Source organism: Trachurus trachurus (genome assembly GCF_905171665.1).
Source record: "Trachurus trachurus genome assembly, chromosome: 16".
Classification (NCBI taxonomy): domain Eukaryota; kingdom Metazoa; phylum Chordata; class Actinopteri; order Carangiformes; family Carangidae; genus Trachurus; species Trachurus trachurus.
In genome coordinates, this window is record NC_139902.1 from 15,556,142 (window position 1) to 15,579,944 (window position 23,803).

Genomic DNA, 23,803 nt, shown 5'->3' on the forward strand with positions numbered 1-23,803 from the left:
CCCAAAAAAAAGCACATGTTGACTGGCTCTATTCCAGCCACGTGATTGGTTCGGCGCAGCGGAACTATCAATATCATTGGCTATTTGCCAAAACATGGATGAATGAAAACTATCGACCACGTCTCATATTTCTATCGAAGAAAAGTTATTTCACAATTTATAGCGTTTTATCACCCAGCCCTGGTGGGCTATTGTCCCCCTCCTACCTGGGAAACAGGAGGGACACACAGCTCTAACTACACAACACCGACAAGCACTGAGAGCCGCATGTTGCAGATACGTTATAAGATAAAAAAAAAAAAAAAAAAAACGCCGACGAAAAGGTGCAACTTGCCACTTTTTGTCGATGTAGCCTATTATTTGCGGGGGCTTTCGGGGGATCTGGTGACGGTGGAGGATCCGGGACTGATTGACTGTGGGCCACCACCAGTCTGATCAGGACCTGATCATCAGGTCCATCGCAGCACAGCAGCTGCAGCACTGCCCCGCTGTCTGTCACATGACTCTCGCGTATCAGCGCAATCTTGTTTACATTACATTAAGCCGACATCAGGAGAATAATGAGACAAGACGGTAAATTAATGGAAATAAAATTATGATAATGTACAGATATAAGGTTTCAAAACCTTGGGGGCAATTTTGGCCCCTGGATCATGATTTTTGGGGGCATGTTACCTTTATATTGTAAATAAATTATTTAAATGTGACCATTAGTGCCCAATGTGATACATTATGGAAATTGCATCACTTAGCCTATATGTATCCCATCTTTTGAAATAAGATTTACTGTACAAAATTTGATGAATAAAACCAATGATCGTAGACTAGACTAGTCTGAAAATAGCATAGGCATCTGTGCTGTAAGAAAAAGAAAAAAAGTCGAGAATCGAATCGAATCGTGACCCTAAAATCGAAAATCAAATCGAATCGAGGATTTGGAGAATCGTGACACCCCTATTAGGCACTAATGGTCAAATTTAAATAGTTTATTTACAATATAAAGGTAACAACAAAATAAATGAGAGGTCACAGAGGGTGCATGTCATCCTTTAGGTTACAGCAGTGTGCACTAGGCTACTTTTAAAATGACAATGTGCAACAAAACAAAATAAATAAATAAAAAATATGTCCAAAGTCATGGAACAATTAGAGCCTTACAGCGTCGGAAATTAGCGGCCCCCACTTTTACCAAGAATGCCCCCAGAAATAATGATCAGGGGCCACAATTGCCTACAAGGTTTCGAAACAAATATATTTATATCTGTACATTCTCATAATTTTATTTTCATTAATTCACTGTTGCGTCATTATTCTCCTGATGTCGGCTTAATGTAATGTAAACGAGATTGCGCTGATACACGAGAGTGTGTATGTGACAGACTGTCACAGACAGCGGGGCAGTGCTGCAGCTGCAGCTGCAGCTGCAGCTGCTGCGCTGCGATGGACCTGATCAGACTGGCGGTGGTCCACAGTCAATCAGTCCCGGATCCTCCACCGTCACCAGATCCCCCGAAAGCCTGGTGAAATAATACATCTACAAGAAGTTAAGTGGCAAGTTGCACCTTCTCATCGGCTTATTATTTGCGGAGGTTTTTTTTTAATCCTATAACGTCACTGCAACATGCGGCTCTCAGTGCTTATCAGTGTTGTGTAGTTAGAGCTGTGTCTTCCTCCTGTTCCCCAGGTAGGAGGGACAGTAGCCCACCAGGGCTGGGTGATAAAACGGTATCAATTGTGAAATAACTTTTCTTCGATAGAAATATGAGACGTGGTCGATAGGTTTCATTCATCCATGTTTTGGCAGACAATACAAATAGCCAATGATATTTAGAGTTGCGCCGTGCCGAACCAATCAAGTGGCTGGAATAGAGCCAGTCAACATTTGTTTGGGTTGCTGCAGACGTGCACATGAGCAGACACCGCCGGTAAAATAAAAGAGAGAGAGAGAGAGAGAGAGAGAGAGAGAGAGAGAGAGAGAGAGAGAGAGAGAGAGAGAGAGAGAATGAGTGTTGTCTCAAAAGAAAAAGTGAACTTGGAGAGTGACTGAAAAGACGTGTGGTGCGCAATGGGGACAACAGGCGGCGGGGGTGGGGGGTGGGGGGGATCGTCGATCCTCTATTTGACTTCGATGATCGAGATCATGACGTAATTTCAATCGATTTCGATAAAAAATTTAAATCGTGACACCCCTAAATAAAATACATTTTCAGTATTTTGGCCAACCCTGTAAAAGAGAAAGTACTGGTTCTGCTACAAGATACACTTCAAGCACACGTTGCTGGAGGCTTAGCGTTTTGTATTTACAAACTTATTTAGCTTCGAGAGGATTTGCCTCTTTGCCTTTCGAGTGTCTGAGAGTCTGAAGAATCTCAGACTGGACTAGCAATTAGAGTCAAGGACAGGCAGCATAATGATTCATATGTGCAGTGACACAGCTACCTACTGCTAATGAGAACTGAACAAAAATAATTAATGGGCAACAGTTCTGAAACAATTATTTGCATAATAAATCAAGCTACTACATGTCGAAAGGGGGTCCAGATTCTCTAAATGTTGGAATCTTTTATGTATCACCATTTGCATATTTCTCTGCTTCCCATAAAACTGATTCACAGTTTGCATTAAGTCAGTTATCATTTCATTGCCTCAAACTGGGTCATCATATCTCCAGGCACAATTACAGCCAAAACCTCAGCGCGACAAATTTGCTGTCAGTCTCCATGCCACTTTTATGTATAAACAGCAGGCTGTCAGCAAGCTGGGCGGAGATAAAAAAAAAAAGAAGAAAAAAAAGAAAGAAAGAAAAAAAACAGAGAGCGGGTGGAGAGGAAGCATCATGGATCATGCAGCAGGCCTAACGGGTCAATAAGAGACAAACGTATGTCTAATAAGCCAATGATGACCCCAGAGTGGTCCTTCTTGTGAGGGCCAGAACCTGCTTCTAACAAATGTGTTATTGACCTCGCACAAGCAGGCAGTCATAGAAATACACTCTGTATCTGAGAGGGAGGAGAGTATGAGAGATGAGAGATGAGAGATGCCGCAGCTGGTCAAAGTATTGATCATGGATCCCTGTTTATACCATCGAGCTAATGACGAGCGGGACCTAATTGACACACAACACCGTGACAGCATTCAGGGAATCATTAGAACAATTCAACCTGTACTGTATAGACATGCTGAGGCAATTTGTTTTGAGGAAATGCCTAGTAATTGAAAATACAATTAGAGACACTAACGTGTTTTACAAACTGGAAAATCAATTATTGCACCCGACTGTTCAATCCACTTTTTATCTTGATGCTTTATGCACATACAGGGTTGTTCCTTTTAAACAACCAATACATAAAATAGTCAGATAATAGATTAATTAATTAAAGCCAAGTCAATCTCCTGTTTTACAGTTCAAAGGCCAAAGATATTCAATTAAACATAATGAATGTAACAAAGGAAACAGAAAATCCTCATATTTGAAGAAATTAGAAATGTTATTTTAATTTTCTTTTGAAAAAATCAGCTCTACTCTGCCTCCTGTGTACTCTTAGATACTAGAAAAACTCCTTCATAAATTTAGATTACCCTGATTTAATGACGAGTGGTATTGTCATTTATAAACATATACTTATATTACTTACAGATAATGAAGACAAAACGGCAGAACCAGTCCCCAAATAGATTATTAATGTGTTGGCTCCAAACAGAATTGTAAAGTGCACTACCCTGCATGTGCATTGCCTCCGAGAGGGTTATCACGAACCACCAACAATAAGTCATGACCACATTAAAGCTATTTCATCTGCAGTTATTCATCAAAGTGATTCAGTAATATTAACTATCGCTATGCAGTGCCATGCCGTGCATTATGGATATGACTTATGGAGCTCTGAGGCTGAATTACAGTCACATGCCGGAGTCCAGTGAGTCAGAGTGCAGCGAGACAGGCTGTACGTCAGCTGTGTGTATGTGTGTGTGTGTCTCTATACATAACGTTGTGTTGGTCTAATTAAGTAGGAAAAGTACAGTTTGTCATTCATGATTGTCATTGATTTCATCTCCAAAAAACGTTTCCTGCTGCTACACTGGTTCAACATCACTGCCTTAAATCTGTACTGAAGTCTCTTCACAGAAAGAAAGAAATAAATAACTGCTGTGTCTGCATAGACTGGATAATGAGATTAATTTAGTGCTGCTTGGTAAACACTCTCGGCCTCGTGTTTATTTTATTTAAATTTTATTAGCTGGTGAAAGAGTGACACAGTGTCCATTAGGCTTATGGACAACTGAACTCTAAAGCCAACTATAGGTTTAGCAGCAGTTTCAGTTCAGGCTGCACCAGACTGCATCCATAAACAAGCTGTAAACACACATCCAGACTTTTTAGGTTGATTTGGCTAAAGTTGTTAGCAGCCGGTTGTTTATTTACATTCAGCAGATACACAGCAACATTTGTATTTATTCAGAGTCATGTTCTGGACAACTGGTAAATAAAAGTCTAATGTTAAGTTTTTGAACAACTCTTGAGAGGAATATTCGTCTCTTTAGCTAGTCGCTAACATTGTCTGCCTGCCACCCCTCAAAGTTTTACTGCACAAATCTTTTTGTTTTGATACAACGTCACTGTCATTTTTAGCCAAGGTAAATGGTTGTTTTCATTGAAAACTCTCTAAAAAACCAACAGCAAAATGGCCAGGTCTTTCCCCCAGGAGTTGGTGGAGATCTAAAGCAAACCTGAAAGAGTGAGTGAGTGAATATTAGATTTTGGCCTGAGACACGACTTCCTATGAGACTTCCTATGAGGCAGATGTTTAAGCTGATGTAATGTTAATTAAATCTGTATGTTTTGTTCACACCTCCGTGACCAAAAATTATTTAAAAATGTATTGAAGCCAGCTAAGCTTAACATCATAACACAGAAAGCACCATTATAATTTCAATGTGCAGATCCACAATTTATGAAAAGCTGAATTTACACGCTGAACACACCATTGCCATGCTGTGAAATACACAAGCAACATGTGATTTCAGACTTCTTAAAACAAATGTATTACCATGACACGGACAGGTGTGTATGTGTGTGTGTGTGCGCGTGTGAAAATCAATATTCATTATGCTAAGCATGTAGATCCCTTGATATATCCACAACACTGTTGATCATTATGGAAATTTGCATTTCTATGTATATTATAGATGGGAAAAGAAAAACCCACACTGGAATCGCATTGGAGTGCATTATCTGCGTATCTGCGTATCTGTGTTTGCCTTTCTGTGTTTGCATATAGTACATAGAGATATAAGCTTGCCTCCATGCTGTGTGGGTTGAGCAGGAGTGAGGACTGTGTGTGATAAATGTCCTATTTGGTGCTGACGGAGCAAGTCCTGGAAAGCTATACTGTCCCAGGGGCGGGGGGCTAATCACAGTGGTTTCAGGAGCCCCTCCGCTGTATGACAAACAACTCTAACTCCAATGTTAATGATTAAGTAAAGCCACGTTAGATTTGACTGTGTTAACAAAAACGTCATTAATAGTGTGGCTGATAAAACAAACTGATAACACAATAGCTATCTGATAAATCAGGGAAGTCATGACACATCCTTATCGTTCATTATATTTCAGCACAGGGATTCAAACGTGTTTGAATGGGTGTTTTCAGCTTTTCATTACCTGGGATTTAATTACCTTCAACCCCCAGAGTAATGAATGTATATGAAGGCTTCGTTTAGCCAAATTGTGAGGCATTTTTTGAGTTTTCCACACTTTTCCCCCTAGACAATATTTGCATTTGCGATCAGAACTGATACTGTGTGTAGACACCGTTCTGTTTGACAAAACATTAATTATGTAAACTCAACAAAAGCAAAGCTGGCTCCCCTGGCCTCCATTTTCCCCTCCCTCTCTCTCTCTCTCTCTCAAATGCTTTCATTCCCTTTCTCTACATCCATCCTTCCATCCCACAAATCACAAACACACACACACCCGGATACACACACAAAGTGCAGCGAGGCAGAACGCATCTGGCTACGCGGCCCGTCAATCTCACGCTGCTGTGTGGCCTTGCTGCAGGACGACACCCGCCCTGCCCGGTCTTGCTGCTGGTGTTGATTTGAGGCTTCACACAAGACAGCATGAGATCTCACAGAACTGCTGCTGCAAATACACAAGGAGAGGGTGAGACAGAGTGAGACGGAGAGTGGGTGAGTTGGCGAAGGCAAGACAGCAGGAGGAGTAAAAAGGCAGAGAGCAGGGGGTGAGAGATAGAAAGGGAAGGCGAGAAAGGTAAACTGTGGGAGTGGCAGAGCGAGACTAGAGCGGGATGAGCAGTTCTTTTCTCAGCTCCAGCAGGACTAAATACACATGCATATAAAAAGCTCAGGTTCTGGCTATTGCTGCGAGACTCCTGAAAACTCATATGAAGTGTGGCTCTGTTTTTGCTGGGAAAATGAAACATTTTCAACTCATAGCGGCGCTGTGTGCCGTGGGCGCTACAGACATGCAAACTTCCCACTGCTGCCAAGAACATGCCTTAGCAAATCAGAAAAATAATGTGGGAAATGGCTGTGTAAATAGGTGCCCCCCCCCTGTGAACACGTAGCCTAGGGGTTTGTGCGGGGTGAAACAGTGTCAAGTGAAAGGATCAGGTCGATCAGGATGTGAATGGAGCACCGTGTGAAACGAGTCATAATAGCATTACCACCTCTTTTAACCCCCAGTGCTCATCCCTCCTCCAGGTAAGAATGACTTCTGCTGAGCACGGCAAAGCAGGAGGAGAGTTAAAAGAAGCTACGAGACCGAGCGGTGAATGCACAGTGCAACTGGGAACGCTCTGGCAGATACTAAAGGAGCACTCCACAGTATTTTCATACTAATCCTGCTCCTTCAGGCACAAAGTGAACACAGCGCTCTGCTAGAGCACAAACGACTTGGGCTACGCCATCGCTGAGGGAGCAGCCTTCTTTGTAACCACAATGTGTGTGTGTGCGTGCGTGCGTGCGTGCGTGCGTGCGTGCGTGCGTGCGTGCGTGCGTGCGTGCGTGTGTGCGTGCTTGCGTGCGTGCGTAGAAGATGGATAAAAAGCGGAAAGAGAGTGTGGAAAATGAATGTTCGGGTTGTGACTACAGCTACAACAATTGGTCAATTATTCTTAATCAATCTAAAGAAAATTAACTTCCAACTACATGGATAATCACTTAACCACTGAAGTCACTTTTTCCAAACAAAATATTTGGCTGCACAGCTTCTCAGATAAAGATTTTGTTGCTTTTCCTCTGCCTGCCTCTGGAAATTGAATCTTTTTGAACCATTGCTCTGACAAAACAAGATTTGATAATGTCACCTTGACCTCTTTCAACAGCATTCACGGGTATTTTTCACAGTTTTATGATGATTTAAAGACACACAGCTATATCATGTTATACTAAAGTGAAACCAGAAGACAAAATAATTTAAATAAATGATAGTTTTCATTTTTCTTTTGAGGTACTTTTTAGATTATATTTTAGGGTATTCGTTTAACATGAATTTATCCATGAGTTTAAATGCATTAGTATGAAATGCAAATGCTGACGTTTGATTGATGCTATAGCTACTTGCCCCTGTACAAACACAATGTCAGCATTTAAAGCAGAAGTAAGCGGAATATTTGTGTTAATATAAGTCTTAAATAGTTATATCTTCCGACAGCAATCACTTATATAGAGTGTTTGGTCTGAAACACGGGTCTGTCAGTCACTCTGCTCTGCTGTAAGCCGAGGAGAAAACTTTCCTTGTATCCTACAACCTTTATCCAATGAGGAGAGAGAACGGCATAAAGGGGCGGTCCTCTCTGTGTGTGCAGCCAAGGGATGTGCGTGAATGTGGTGACGTAGGGACGAGGACCGATAGATCCATGACGAGGGCAGGGACTGCTAACTCCATCACCTGACAAGAAGTTAGCCAAAACGACCGGATCGCTTACTTCTGCTTTAATAAAACTAATCACTTCTGTTTTTCATTGTTATATTAATCAAATCATCACTTGATCTATAGAAAGCAATAAAGTAGTGAAAAATTGTTTGTTTCTTTCCATCTGAAGATATTAAATTTATGATAATTCAACTAGACAATATTTTGCAATTTTGCTCTGATAAATTACTTGAATAAATGCATCTATTATCAATACTGTAAACTAATTTCCTGTCAAGCAACTAATCAATTCATCAGCTAATGAATAATTACAAAACTGCACACTTGCACATTGAAGCCTTGAGCCATTTGTAATTTCAACGTTGACAAAAAGCTGTCCCGCTCATGGATTCGGATGAAATAGTCCAATGCAGGCAGAGATAATAAAGAGATACTGTGGCTCCCAATATCAGAATCATCCTTAAGTGCACAATGTTGTCATATCACCCAATTCTAATATTTCACACTGTATCTCTTCCACAGGTACAGCGCAATGGCCAATGACATGATATAGTAAGCCAAAAGGCCAGTTGTCCAAGCTGCTGTAGAAACTCCTCTGTGTCGCTGCCCTGTCCTGCTAATATGAACCTATTTGCAGGCAATAGGAAAAGCCAGTCTCAATCACATGACCATTCCTAGCTGGATTTCCAGTGGCAGAGCAGTTATTTTTCATGATGTGGATGATTTTATCAAGATCTATGGAGAGAGGGCAGTATTTCTCCACACAGACAGCCAGCCCGACCCCCAGCTCTAAAAAAGATGGCATGAAAAACAGGACCTGCGACAGGAAGCTCTCCACCCTGCGTACTGCTAGAGGCCAAAACAATGTGAGTGTAGTGGCTGCTGAGATAATCACATAGCACGGTGTGTTATTAGCTTTCATGTTGATATAACCACTAATGATCTATCTGAGTGACTGTCTTTGTCTAGGTTTGTTGGTGCCTGGTGGCTCTACAGTAAAACCCATGCCACACATGGTGCAGCGATAATGGAGATGACTGGAGGAGTCCGAGCTGTAATTTCCCTGAAATTATAATCTGCACTTGTAAACATATATGTGTCCCTGCGCTCGTTTTACCCCGCAGGTTCAAAATCTGTTATCTTTTCCGAGCAGTGACAGAGGGAAGAGAAATTACCCCCAAAACGGTCTTTCAACAATCATTTCCAGGACAACTTCATTTTCACGAGGGTCGTGTTTTGTCTCTTTTAAAGCCAAGGGTTGCAGTCATCTCAGCTTTCCTCATTTCCTGAAACCATTTTATCGAAGCGGCACCTCTGCTGGAGCCCTCTGAATCTGGCGTGTCAGCTTGAGACTGACAACAACAGGGCGGCTGTCAGCAGGACAAGTGAGATGATGCATTTTCTTTCCCCAGTTCCTTCCTCTCATCTCCATGTGTCTGCATTTCTCCAGCTTCACCCTTCAACCCCCCCGGCTCTTCTCCCACCCCCACTACCCCACCTCCCCCTTCACACTTCTTCACCTTGACCAGGATACATGACTAGGGAGCTGACAAGCCCAAACGTGTGCGGGTCAGAAAAAAATAGCCCCTCTGGGAGTCTGACAGAGGGCTTAGGAATACTTTTTAGTCTGCACTGGCAGTAAAGCCTTGCTTATGAATGTCATATTATACCCGTGTGTGTGGGGAAAATACAGAATACACACATATTCACAGAGGAAAAAATATATATATTCTGTTGCAACAGGTGAAGGCAGACACAAAGCCTTTACAATGCATTACAGGATAAGAAACTAGACTATTCATGAAAGTGGCCTTCACGACAACTCCCTCCAGAGATTTTAAGTGTTTAATCTGTAGCACACAGTTTCATGTGGAGGGCTTAGACAGTTCTAATCTAACAGACCCAAGGAAACAAAACTCCTCCATTTTCTGCTCAATAAAGTCTTGGGAGAATGAAAGGAACAGGAGAGCAAAAATGTCCGTGACTGATTATTTCAGCAAAGTGCTTGCTGTGAATGATACAAACTTATCTGGGCTGATTTCATTGCTCAAGGTGCACCTCAGGGGCACACAGAGCGCTTGCATATCTGTAAACCCCATGTCTACCTATTCACCTAATGTGGAGAGTAGAGTCAAGAGGTGCTGTGGATCAATTCAGGTTAAAAGAGGTTAATGTTGTTTGCCCTCTGAGTAATAAAAGGGCAAATGTGTGACGATGCATGACTGCAAATGTTTGTGCATATTACAGACACATGAGATGGGTTTGGCTGAAATTGTAGATTCAAGTGGTAAAAAAAAATATTTATGCTTTGTGATAAAGAGGCAGGGGTGTTGAAAAAGGAAAAGAAGAAAAATATGCAAGGGGAAAACTAAGGTAAGAAAAAGCCCACCGTGTGTGTGTGTGTGTTTGTGTACAAGTACAAGCATGCATTAAAGCAAAAGTGTGACTTCCATCAACCAAATTATAGAAAGGAGTTTCTAGACCGGTACATCCTCATTATCCCAAGATGAGTCTCTTTGAAAATTACAGAGCAGCCAGATGTTCCAGGTGTCTCAATTGACCCTCCTTCTCTTCCACCCTTCATTTCATACACCCACCTACCTGCACACACACACAAATTTAAAAAAAAAATGTAAAAAGATGTACGGATTTTTGTTCCAGGTGTGACATTTATGTCCAGCACCCACTGTCACCATCAAGACTTGGTTAGTATAATCAAGTTAATGTGTACAGCGGGAACTGGCTAATGAAGTTACCTTCTCCTATTGCCCCAGGCTGGGAAATTATGTCTCTGTCAGGGGCCTTTTAACCTCCACAAGCACGCGTGTTCCCCCCCCACAGCCTCCGGAAATACACACCTTCACACAGCAGCTTAATGAGTGCCTGGGGAGGCAGGCAGACACACATACTCAAAGACAGGTCTGCTTTGAGCTCATGCTCACCCTGCCTAGAATACTGAACCCTTCCCTGAAACACTGAGCATACTGTAGATCCCTGAGAAGCCCTAAGGCTGAGAGGACAAGGACAAAGATGAGGAGCAAGCACAGAGAGTGGTGATACATGCGGGAAAGAAGGTAGGAGCAATGGAAACAGAACAGAAAAGATCCTTGACCCAAGGATATATGTAATACATGTCTTTCAGAGGGCTCAGTGAGAAACTAGTTTCACCTCATGTTCAGTTTGTGACACGAATCACAGCCCCAGATCAACACGGGGAATGTGTCATAGCTACTTCCAACAATGACAGACATCATATGAGTTGAAGCTGAATTTTGAAGAAAGAAAAACTTAAACTTGGCAAACTTTATGACCAACACATCCCCAACACACAGTGCATCACAATGACTAAACATGGCCGGAGAGGAGGAGCAGCAGACAACAGGTGAAAGAAAGAAGATGCTTTCAAAGTTTGTCCTACTCAACACTTTCTGCAGCTGTTTCACAATAAGAGCCTTCCACAAATACAAACAAATGGAGGCTGATTAGTGTGAAGTAACAGCATCAAGTGTTGAGTTACTGTCACTAAAATTTGCTTGACGATTGGCCAAAAGCTACTTCTGGGCAGTGTAGGTATTAACCTCCGTGCACATTTATACAGCTTTAGCCTTGTGTTTAGCCAGGGAAAAACAGCCTACCCACCAGTACTCCATTAAGCTGGCCTGCTCTCCCTGCTTTCCCATATGGCACAGCCTGCCCACTAGGAGCTGCCTCTGTCAGCTCTTCCTTCACTTTCTTCCCATTTATCCCAAATTCCATGTTGTAGGCTGTTTTCTTGTGTGTATACTGTAAAACATCTAATGTCTGCCCATCCTAGGTGAGGGATCCCTCCTCTGTTGCACCCTGAGGTTTCATGACTAAAACATCTGAGGCAGGGCTTTTCAGAGTCTGACACTGTGAACACCAGTACCTAACAAAATTGGGATAACTGCCTATATTTTTATAGCAAATTTTCCATTTGCTATTTGCAGTTCCTGTTTGCGATATACCCATGGGTGTAGAGAAATTTATCAGAGTGAACAGTTACAGTGAAAAAAGCTTGAAAACGTGATTCTCTGGAAAGTTCTGGGGGTACAAGGAGTTCAGATATACGTATATTTGCTTTGTCTTTTTAGCTCTATAATCCCTCTAATGGACCTTTGACCTCATGGAAAAGAGCTGCTGGACCAAATCTATCCATTAACAACCTATTAAAAAGCCTTCAATACCTTACTAAGATGTGCAACTGTAGACATGCAAACTAGCCAAACCTCATAACCTGCCACCCCAAATGCATTTAATGGTGTTTAATGTGTTAGCAAATGGACGCAACCACCTCCTATCGACCTCACCTTTTACCCACATTTCTCCATTTATTACTATATTAAAGCAGGTAGTACCGTTATCAGTTTAAATGTGAAAGGTGCCCATCTAGTACACAGACATTTATTGTAACTAGAGCAAAATCTTTCTTCTAAATATCAGTGGAAAAAGACAGGCGGACAGACCAATCTTAAATCCTTCAGCAGGAGTTTGTGGTGCCACAGAGACTCACTGCTGGGATAAATCCTCCTTCCATGGCCGCAGTGCTGAATGAGCCTGTTCCCCCAGGAGCACATGTGTCTAACCAAGCCAACAGGCATCCAGTGAAGGGAGGAACCCATCTCTGAGAGGCAAAACCTAGTTAATTCATCTGCCATAATGACAGCCTGAACCACCATTACATCTTCCCCAACCACCACTGAAACCCAATCAAAAAGATGTCTCCCGCTGCACCGACATATAGGGGCTCACAGACTCAGGCCTTCACTCCTTATCCTGGCCCAGAAAGAGGAATTAAGAAGTCAAGTTGTGTGGGAGGAGTCTTTCTCCCTTTGCTTTTCCAGCCAGGGGTGAATAAAGCCAAGTTAGCCAGACAAACACATTCCTGTCTGCCTCTTGTTCTGGCAGCGCTACCTCAGACATGACTGAGTTAGCCCTCCATGCTGCGCAGTCCCTCTGATGGGATTAGCTCTTAAAGACTGTGGAAAACAATTCCCTGCTCCCTCTCAGTAAGGTCAAAACAAAGCATTGCTGTGTCACGTCACGCACTGATAATTCTGCCAACTATCTGCCCGCAGGGATGTTTTCTAATCCACGAGGAGCTGATACCAGAGAGGTTTGTTGTAAATAAGAGTAATGGGACGAGTTAGATGGGCCATTTCATGTAACCTTTCAGTGTTTGGACAGACCCTTTCCCTACATTGTTATTATTCACACTGGCCTGGTTCCACATCCTTTCGAAAGGGCAACAAATGGCTTCACTTATGGAGGTGCTGCAGAGGCTACAAGCATCGGGTTACCTCTGCATGCGGATCACAATGAAAGGCTGGACTGACAAGAAAGCAACTGTCTTACCACTCTGTGTTTCACATGCCAAACACGGGCGATCCATTTCAGCGACCGTGTTTCCCAAAGTAGAGGAGGGCAGGGGCCCGAGAGTATCTGGCTTTTAGTTCCGCCTTGCAGCTGGTTCGCTCCGTTAATGAGAACATTAATTACATTCCACAGAAATATCTCAAAAACAGCGGGCGCGCGTGTGCATTCACAGGAGAGATGAACAATCACGCATGTTTCGTTTCAAAGGTGCTGGTGTAAGGCAAATACTTCTGAACACTGCTAAAATACCTCAGGGAGGTGTACAGCAAAATATTACCATTTTCTAATTAGGTTGAGACAAATTGTAAAAAGTTAGAATGCGTGAGTGAGGGAGATAAAGCAGGAAGGTGGAGTGCTGCACACTGCGAGTAAACAAAGCTATCTGGAGGAAAGCCTATTAGTGCAGAGCGAGGGATCTCAGCATCAACAGGGTTCCATTGTCAGTTGTCTTATTGTCACATGATACTACTGCTAAGCAGAGTAATACCCATATTAACAACAATTCTCCTAATGCCTTTTCTCCTGTCCCCTGTGATCAGCCTTCTTCCAGACGTAATCCCAGTCTAAGCTGATTCTTAATTACCCTGGCTGTCCGGACAGACAAAGGCCGAGGCCGACCTGCTCCGAGGTCCCTGACACGCCGTGTACTCCAGCTACTCTCTAAACACCACAACACGAGCTTGTGTCTACAGCAAAAGCTGGACTTTTTGATCTTTGTAGCACAATGTGTTTATCGTGCAAAAAATATGTCCTGAGCAAAGTGTGCAGGGGTTTTTTTCCCCCCCATTAGCAATTTCAATTTGGAGAACTAAAGCAAACAAAAGCTTCATAATAATCCACATGGCCATGATTTGTGAAAGTTCAAAATGGCTGAAGAAGTTCAGCAAATATTTACACATAATCAGGTGGGAACAATCACCAGTCTGGCTGTACCACATACAAAACACACACACACACACAGAGAGAGACAGAGGCACTCGGCAGCCTGCATACAAACACCAACTCAGACACCCACACACATACACATACATGCACACACAGCGCAGGGCTAAGCAATAATTGTAATCTTCTATTTGTGGTTTTGAATTAAGCTCATTGTTTACGACACCCTGTGGGCTGTCTGGACATTCTTGCATATTTCTGGCTTTGTGCTAATGTGAGACGCTCAAACGGCGCACTGCCTACGGCCACAGAAGATCCACGCTGTTTGAAAATGGCGTGAAAGCTTTCCGTCCACATTAGCCTTTTTGTCTAAAAGTTTTCCACTCACATCAATAATACCATTAACAAAGGAGAAATCTCCTCTTCTGGGCATGTTCATGGCTCTTGAGGCAGCAGATCTATATATCGCTACACAATAGTGTGTGAGCATTTTAGAGAAAGCTTCTTTATCCCCACATTCACATGAGACAGTTTTTAAGAGCCATCCATACAAAGTGTTTTCAAAAAGGTCAATTTTCAGGGGCAGTTTAGCGTGGATGAGAATAGAGGCGATTTCAAATCTCCCCACATTAGTGTGGACGTGTCAAGCCAGTTTTATTTATGTTGCCCAAGTCACCAATTTGGTCTCATTGGGCTTCACAATAGCCTTCTTCTTCTTCTGGGACCCTCATTTTAGATAAGGTAAAACCTCCAAAAGACAACAAATCCATTTAACGAGGACAAAAAGGAAGAAACCCCCAGAAGAAGAATCAGTGGAGGAATCCGTCCTCAGGGGCAGACAAGCAATGTGGTGTAGGCTACATAATGCCACGAGCTGGTAGGTCGAGTTGAGGAACAAACAAAGGTGTTTGTGAACTGTCTCTCAGGAACTGAAGAAATCCCCAGCCCAGGTGGACCCCGCTGGCCCCCGCTGGCCCCGAGGGAGCGTTTGTTAGGGCTATTGCACCTGGCATTCAGGTGAGAAGTAAATCACCTCTCTGGGTTTGTTCAAACAGACCTGAACATCAAAGTACATGTGCTGACATTATGAGGAATTGTATTGTGCCTGTTTCTGAGCAACATAATAATAGCACAGTGATCTGAGGATAGAGGGCACATAGTTTTCTTGGTCAGGAACCGTTCTTTTCATTAGAGTCCCAGCTCACACAGCAAATACACAGGGCAGCAAATACATTCATCTCTTTGCCGTCAGGTAATTACACCTTGTCAAAAGGAAAGAATAAATAAAGTACTTTTTAGTTTTACACAGTGTGTTCAAGGTGTGAATTCTGTGCCGCATTCGTTTCTTACTCGTCTTTTTGAATAAAGTCAACAAATGTAGACAGGTGTGTGTGTGTGTGTGTGTGTAGTTGCTCTGGAAATAAGCTGGCAGCAGAGGTGCTCGGTCACAGACCCAGATTGATGTCCGTGTAAAAGAGACAGCCGGCCTGACAGAACAGACACGACATGGTTGTGCTTCACATCACACCTATAAGTCCACAACGACGTCACAGTATCTGAATCACACACTGTGGGTTAAGCACTGTTATTAATATTGTCATGCCAGCCTGGTTTGGTTCAGCCTGAAAAAGGCTGTGCCGGAAAAATGAGGAGTTTCCATAGGTAACACAGGGAAATACCTGCAAGGCTTTTATCAATGAATCAGCCAATAATGGGTGATTTGTTGCATACCCTGAGCGGAAAGAGTGGAAAACCCCGACCTGCTTGCCCCTGAAACATCTTACACCAACACAAAGTGCAACAGCCGAAGGGCAGAGGGACGTTTTTTATGAAAAAAGGGGGCTGACAATCCCCCGAGCAACTGCTGAAGTAGCACCACGTCGTCAAAGTAAGGAGGATTGTGATGGGAGGTCATGTAGGATCGAAAGGAGAGTTTCAAGAGGAAGAAGACAATAAGCTGACTGTGACAGGCTGTGTTTGAGAAATCAATAGGCTCTGCTTTTGTTCTGTCTTACTTCAACACCTGAATCACAACAAAGCATCTGCGGCCAAGCAACATCAGTGTAACATCATTTGACAAAAGCTTTTCAACCCAACCGGGGGTCAGGCACCAGTGTGCTGCGATCATATCACAGCAGGCTCCCAAACTCTGCATATCCACTGTTTCTATTTACATTTAAATAGGATGCCTGTAGTCCAGAGTGGAGAAGGATTGCACGGATTCTGAAATAATAACAAAAATCACAAATTTTCCTTCTTTTCCTTTTTTTTTTACCTGCCAGTCTAGTGTGTAATTTTTCCCACATGGAACTGTGATGAAACTGTTTGCAACACTCGTGTCCTTGAAGTGGAAGCCATGCAACTCCAACTTCAGGTGAGTCTCAGGTGTCACTATACAACTAAAACAACGAAAGGACAATTTCCAGAAAAATCCGGGGAAACCACATTAATGTCTTCCAGACACACCCATCACGTTCTTGTCAACAAAGACTAAATAAAGGGCTTCACGACTGTCACATGTCCCCAACAGGTCTGAAATCAGTCTGTTGACCTGTGCTACCGCAACTGCCGCGACAGACCTTTAACCCACCAGCTACGGCAGCTGTCACAGCTAAGTGTCACCGCAGTGCCACGAGACCGCGGCGGCGCACAGAGAGAGGGACGAAATGTCGTCAATGCAACAGCAAACAGAGATGTGCAATATGAGCTAGAGGCTATATAACTGAGCAGATATGGTATTTTTGAAACGAGTGCAGTTTTAGTCAGATTTCATGCTGTGACGACCTCAAACACTGTGCTCTTTTTAAATCATCACACTCCACATTATCCATGCTCTGTTACACTTTAATGTTCTTCAATTTCCACTGTCCTAATAAAGTTTATGTGAAAGACTGTCAGTCTAATCAAGTGTGAGATACATCAGGGTGATAAGTATTTGAGGTTCATTGCTGGGTCTCTGAGGCTTTGTTTTTCTTTTTTGCCCAAAGGGACTGGTCAAACCAGAAATACCACTTCCCCTTAGAGAGCAGGCATCATGGCACAAAGACAACTGGAGCCTGCATCTGTTACACCAACACACAGAGAAAAATGTCCCGAAGACAGTGTTTTGACTTTTTGAAAAGTGTCAGCAGTTCAGATTTCACTGGGGGTTTCGTATGCAGAGGACAGGTCCGATTTCTACACCGCAGCCCTGCCCTAATCCTGAACCCTGACACTGTGACCTGACAATTCGTTACACACACACACACACGCACGTACACAACAACACAGGGCCCGAGGAATCTGGCTATAAATTTGTTGACACAGACAGAAAGGTAAAGAACTGAAACACGGCCAGTGGGCTAAATATAAACTGCTCAAGAGGCTTTCTTTCCTCTGGGTAGGGGATAAGGAGCAGCACTCGCAGCATCAGTCTTGCAGACCCACTTTTTGCAGTCTGGAGCTCGCTACCTCGGGGGGAAGAAAACAGAGGGAATGAAGCGGCTGCAACTCACAGCTCTGCTTATTCCTTTGTTGGATAATTACACATCTGTGTGTGTGTGTGTGTGTGTGTGTGTGTGTGTGTGTGTGTGTGTGTGTGTGTGTGTGTGTGCTCGCTCCAACTTCGTCTCACCCCTTCATATGCAGGCTATAAACACTGGCCCATCTGTGTTGTATGATACATTTCTGAGTCCATTATTCAAGTAAAACACACGCTTTTAAGTGATAATGAGTATAATAGTCCTGTCATTTTAGACAAGTACATCAACAGGATATTTCAGGCTCATTTGTAATATATGCAGCATTCTTATGGAAATGAGGCAAGCTTTTTTTTCATATTCGAGGGGATTTCTACTTTTTTCTGCCCTTTGCTCGACACAAAACAACCGACATTCCTCATCTGCTTCCGTCAGGCAGGTCCTGGCTGGCAGGCTGGCTAATTCCCACTACTATATCAAGCTTGCGGGTCACAGGCAGGATGCCACTTTGAACAAATTCAAGTAAAATGGACTTGCTGGAGTTTGAAGGATCAATACCACATTAATAACACCTGGCTGAGGGAGCTGAGAAGTCTGCACTCTGGCTGTTGTTGCAGAGCAGAAATCAGGAGACAAGCCAAGTCAGGCTGCTGACTGTAAATCTCTCAGTCTTGGCATCTCTTCCAGGGTGCTGGAAGGTGTCACAGTAACCCTGAGGAGCTGGTAGTGGTGGCAGCTCCAGCCCCTGTGAGCATCAGTGTCAGGTCTGAGTCACTCATCAGCACCGTGGGACCATCCTCCTGCATGGCACAAATTCAGAGCCTGATTTCCTGCTTTTATGGGCAATGGCAACTAATGAACAAGAGCACTGATTAACACGCGCACATCCACCAGAAATGTAAGAGCACTGCACAGTGCACCCACAAAGATTCATGTACTGTATCTTCATCAGTATGCTAAAACATTCATAGCATACGGCACAGAGTGAAAGTTTCTAATTAAAATAGCAAGTGGTCTGTGCATCGCTTCGATTGCAAAAGAAATGGAATCATATTTGAAGAGCTGGGCCAAAAAAAAAAGCAGCACAGACACGAAATGACGAGGAGGAAACATAGAAGATTCTTTGCCAAACGTTCAGTCAAATAGACCCCGATATACAATAATAGCACGATCATCTGACTAGAGTCTTTTTTTACCGTTATGCCAGTGGAAACGTGCATCATTTAGCTGTTGCTGTGCTAATTCCCTGTGTCTCACTGGTTAATGTTTCATGGTCATTTAATTCTTCTCTAAAGGAGAGAATTTCTTTTTTCGTTTCCCATTCTTGCTTCATGTGGTCTTGTCCTGATTCCTGACCCCTTAATAATACACTTGTCACAAGTGTCATGTATAATTATCTCCAATCTACCTTGTTTCCCTCCTGGTGGTTCCTTTCAGAGCTCTTTGTTGGCCTTCAGAATTGGCCAGTGAGACTTGATATGAAGGAGGTATAGAGCACACAGAGAGAAGCACCGGGCTAAATGGCCAAGGAGACTCACAAGAAGGAACTATCCAGCTTCTGGGACTTGGACCTGTCCTGACCGAGCCAGGCTCTCTCTCTGCCATAGAAACATGGCAACCAACCCCTGAGTGAGCCACAACTCACTGCACTTGAAACAAAACAAAACAAGTGAAAACATATGGGGACTGACATGGAAACAGAGCAGTAACACATGATAATTGAAAAGAGAACAGCAAAAATGCTTAGCTGGATTAATTAAGAACAACAATCACGAGATGTGTGTGGGCCGCGGCTCTGCACCCTCAGCACCGCACAGTGTTTAGGTGAGATGCATCACAAATACAGGAGGAGGGATGTGACCATGCAGCTTAAGACAGAGGGAGGGCCCTGAACTGCTGGACGTGTGTTTCTGGTGATGGAAGAGAACCAAGGATAGCGCTTGGCATCCGACAAAATCCCTCGAACACGTACAGTAGATGGATATGTTTCATCTTCCACTCTTGTGAGATGAGTAAGCCAATCGGCCGGCTGGCTCTCCTCCACATAGCCCCACATTACAATAGATCAGAGACAGAAACGGGAAGAGACAGGCTGCAGAGCAGAGGACTCCTCTCATAAGCGCCCTGTTTAATCACACACACACATACATACACACACACACACACGAGGCTGAAGGCAGAATGGCCGGCACACAAAAGCCCAGCAAAAGTCCTGCTGTGCCCTCAGTCGAAAACAAAACATCTTGACAATTTATCTGAATAAATCCCTCTGTCAGCTTCTCTATCTAAAATTCTCTCCCTTTTTTCTTCCCCTCCAGTCCCCTTCCTCCTCCTTGCAAAGCTTTCCATCTGCTCTCTGAATTACTGTCGGTGATCCCGCAAAGATGGAAACCAACCAGTCTTTGCAGGAGTCTGATTTAGGCCCAATCCCCAGCGCCCCCTCTATCCGCAGATGGTGGCCTGTCTCCTGCAGGGAACACTTCCACTTGGTGAGTTTGCTGCTGCTTCTCTGTGGTGCAAGGAAACATTTTCTATTTGATGGTTAATTTTTTTTTCTCCCTTCTTCAACTATTCTCAAATACAATATGCTCTCTCTTTTTTTCTTTTCTTTACCTCCATTCAGTTTAATGTCGATTATAGTGAAGACATTCAATGTCAGCAACAGCAGCAACATCAACAATAGCTGAAGAATATGAAAAATCACACCTTAACAGAATGAAGTGAATGAATGAAAATATCTTAGCGGATACAACTGTTTCCTGTATTCATGTGTTTTTTCTATATCCAAAGGGTGACATCTAATTGTATTTTTTTTCTGACCAGCAGTAAAAAGATATTCTGTTCATATTATGTATAACAAAGGATAGGCTACCTGACCTTCACATCAATGAGGATGGGAACTTTGGGCTGTGGGCTGCATTTTTGCTCAAATACATATTTAAATGACGGTTTGCTTATAAAAGAATTGCTGCAGCTCTATTCCCTCTGTGATTACAAGAGGTGGTGGTCACGTATGTTTCTCAGTGCTGCTGCTGCCGCTGTTGCTGATGCGGTGTAAAGTCGAAGCCCTTAACTATTATTCATTCCGTCCCATGCTCCAACTCAACAGACTGGGCCCTCAAAGTCCTTTTCATCTCAGTCCAAGTGTTATCTTCACTGAAATACGCAAGAAAGGATATTCTGCCTTAACTTTAGATCAAACTGGGAAATGAGTCATGAGACGCGGGATAATTACAGCACTGAGTTGCTAATAGAGGAGACAGATGGTAAGTGAACATCCATTCTATTCCCATAAGAGACAACAGAGGAGCAAAGTGTCAGAATGGGCTTTACAGCATGAAAAACACACACAGGCTCACAAACTGGACTTTCATGATCATAACCTCTTTGTGTCTGAGCAAATATGATGCAAATGTTAGCTTTCTCCCCCACTACCCTCTCTTCTCAACCTCACTTACAGTCCACTGCAACAGAGAGCCTCCATATTTCATAGCCTCTAATAATTTCATTTCCTCTGAACTGACAGCCTGGACCAACCAATGCAGAGGCAATATGGAAGACATGCATTAGATTATGTTTGTTTTGTTTTTTTAAAAGGGGGAAGAAATCCGCAACGGACCACAGAGTCTTAACTCAAGGTTAAGGTGTGTTTGTCACAAAATTACAGCAATAAAGGAAGTGTCAATCAAAGGAGACACTGTGAGGCTGCTCCTCAATTACTCCTCCTCCTTACAGGACACAGGCAGGTGGAGAAGCATGAGGACACCCAGGCCAGGAGATGAGTGACATAGAGGGGAGGCCACAAAAACTGGCAGCGTTAACTATTAGAGTCTAATGGGAAGGTAAAGCGCCCAGATGGCGAGGCTTGCAACACTCCAGTTAACAAACTAAAAAAAACCAAATCATGTAATTCTTTTTTTTTTGGCGTTGACAGAGACTCTGCCACGCACTGTTCCATTTAACTCTTTTTAATTACCTGTGTGTGATTTAATCCTTCATATGTCTCGGCCCATTCCTCTTAATGATCTGCTCCATTCGGCTCTTGACAATACACACTCTGCTTGCATGGGTTTGTTGTTTGTTTTGTTGCTATTGTTCTTGTTGTTGTTCACGCTCCTTCCACAATGAGTTATAAGGACAAGCGAGAACAAGCGTCACACTGAGCATTAGTAGGTTTTTGCCATTTCTGGTTTAACCACGCTGCCAAATGTCCTCGTGATCTAATCGAGCATTTTGTTTCCCCTCTAACACCAGCACAGTGACGCATTGCTATACAGTGTTGAAACAGCCTGCAGTGTAAATGTTAGCAATATTACCGCCTTATCTTGTTACCCTTATGTTCTACAGAGGTGAAATTATTCGTGTGTGTGCGCGTGTGTGTGTGTGTGTGTGTGTGTGTGTGTGTGTGTGTGTGTGTGTGTGTGTGTGTGTGTGTGTGTGTGTGTGTGTGTGTGTGTGTGTGTGATTCATACAAGATCAAGTCATTTCAGCTCTTTCACATTATATCCAAAATACAGCAGCAGTATCAGTGAATAAAACAGATTCTGAAAACATGAATGTGGTTAAATATGAAAGGCTCTGAGCCAGATTCATATAAAAGATGTTTAGTTTTACATCTCTCTCTTGCTCTTTCTCTCTCTCTTTTCCATCTTTCCAATAAGTGGCTGATTTTCGATCAAAAAGTTTTATTTATCTTACTGCCATTAAAATGAAACAGGGGAAAGAGTCAAAGTCTGTTTCAGAAATTGCATCAATTTTTATCCTTTTATCTGAAAAACACATTATCACCAGCACATTTACAATCCAGCTCGTCTGCTCACAAATCAGAAAAAGATGGCTTTTAAGACGTAAAAGCTTTCTCTGCCAACCTTTTCGTGCGCAAAAATGTTGAAATCTCATTGATCTTGGAAGATTTAGAGCTGATTTGTGGGCATCAGTGTCTCACTCACACAGCCACACCAACCCAAGAGACCAGAGGCAGCTCATCACACCAGGAGGGAAAAGGGGGGCTCCATCTTTCATGAGAATGTGCTTTTCAAACACTAAGCATCATAATGCATCACACTTCACTCACATATAAACTTTTAAGGAGTCTCTCAAGTCAACAATTATGCAACAACCAAAAGGCAGCCAGGCGCAGCTCCAGGTCCGGGTCTGTGCATGTCATCACAGACTGGAGACAGGCTGCTGGGATTTTGGGAAGAGTCATGCTCACAAATATTGATTAGGCTACATAGCCTGACGGCGGTGGGAGATTTGAGGGGGAAGCTGTTTCTCTCTGGATGAACTGATTAATAACTTAGGCAACCCTAACTATGCCTTTAAATATGCTTGAGCAACAAGGGGGGGGAAACTGAAGCAGCGTAGCAGAGGACGTTTGTTTTGGGAAACGGGAGCTTCACAATGACACCTAGGCGCAGTCTTGACAAATCGCACCTTTTTCTTCTGCAGGCGTCCGGTACTAAGAAAACTTAACACAGTTTTTTAAAGTTAGAAAAGAATTTCTTTGTATCCTCCTGGGCGAGGATTAACATTGCCCCACTAATAAGTCACGGGAAGCAGCAGCGTGCCGCAGATAAACGCAGCAATGTCAGAGGGGACGGGGGGGGGGGCGCACAAAGTTGGCATATCAACCACAACCAGGCTCCGCTTCAGCTCTCAGTTTAGTTTTATCCACATTTAAAAATTAAAAATAAAAAAAAGAGAAAACTTCCCAACTGCGTTCAGAGGATCGACATGGATAGATGTCTTACCTGTTGGCCCCTCGATGCCATCGGCGTAGATCTGAACAGTCAAAATCAAGAGAAAGGCGCAGGTGTTCATCGTGTAGCTGTTGTAGTCCACTTTAAATGTGCACCAGGAAACATTTCATTCACTCCGTGAGGTCCGGGCGCGCAAGTAAGTAGAGCCGAGCGCATCTATTCCCCCCCTCTCAGTTCACACTGAGTGGAGTTTCACAGACACTGAGGGAGACAGGGCAGAGCTACTTCTGCAAACTGACGTCAGGGTAAACAGTTCGGGAAAGAGATTTCTTCCTCAAGCCCACTTTCCTTTTTCCCAGCCTCCATGTATTTTTTGCAGCCACAAAGTATGAGCCGGGCGCCTCCAAGTGGTGACGCCCGGTGACGACACAGAGGTGCTCAAACGTCGGCCAAGCAAAACCCTGTGT

The 23,803-nt window shown here is 43.3% G+C and overlaps 1 protein-coding gene across 2 annotated transcripts in view; it reads right to left on the bottom strand.

The window, feature by feature from the left end:
* ptprub (protein tyrosine phosphatase receptor type Ub) overlaps nt 1-23,602 on the bottom strand; it is a 155,095-nt gene extending 131,493 nt beyond the window's left edge. For both annotated transcript variants that reach the window (XM_083989894.1, XM_083989893.1), the window contains exon 1: nt 23,388-23,602. In XM_083989894.1, coding sequence (XP_083846020.1) covers nt 23,388-23,457 — 70 coding nt within the window. In that variant the 5' untranslated portion in view covers nt 23,458-23,602. The remainder of the gene's footprint in view (nt 1-23,387) is intronic.
* Between the last annotated feature and the right edge of the window lie 201 nt (nt 23,603-23,803).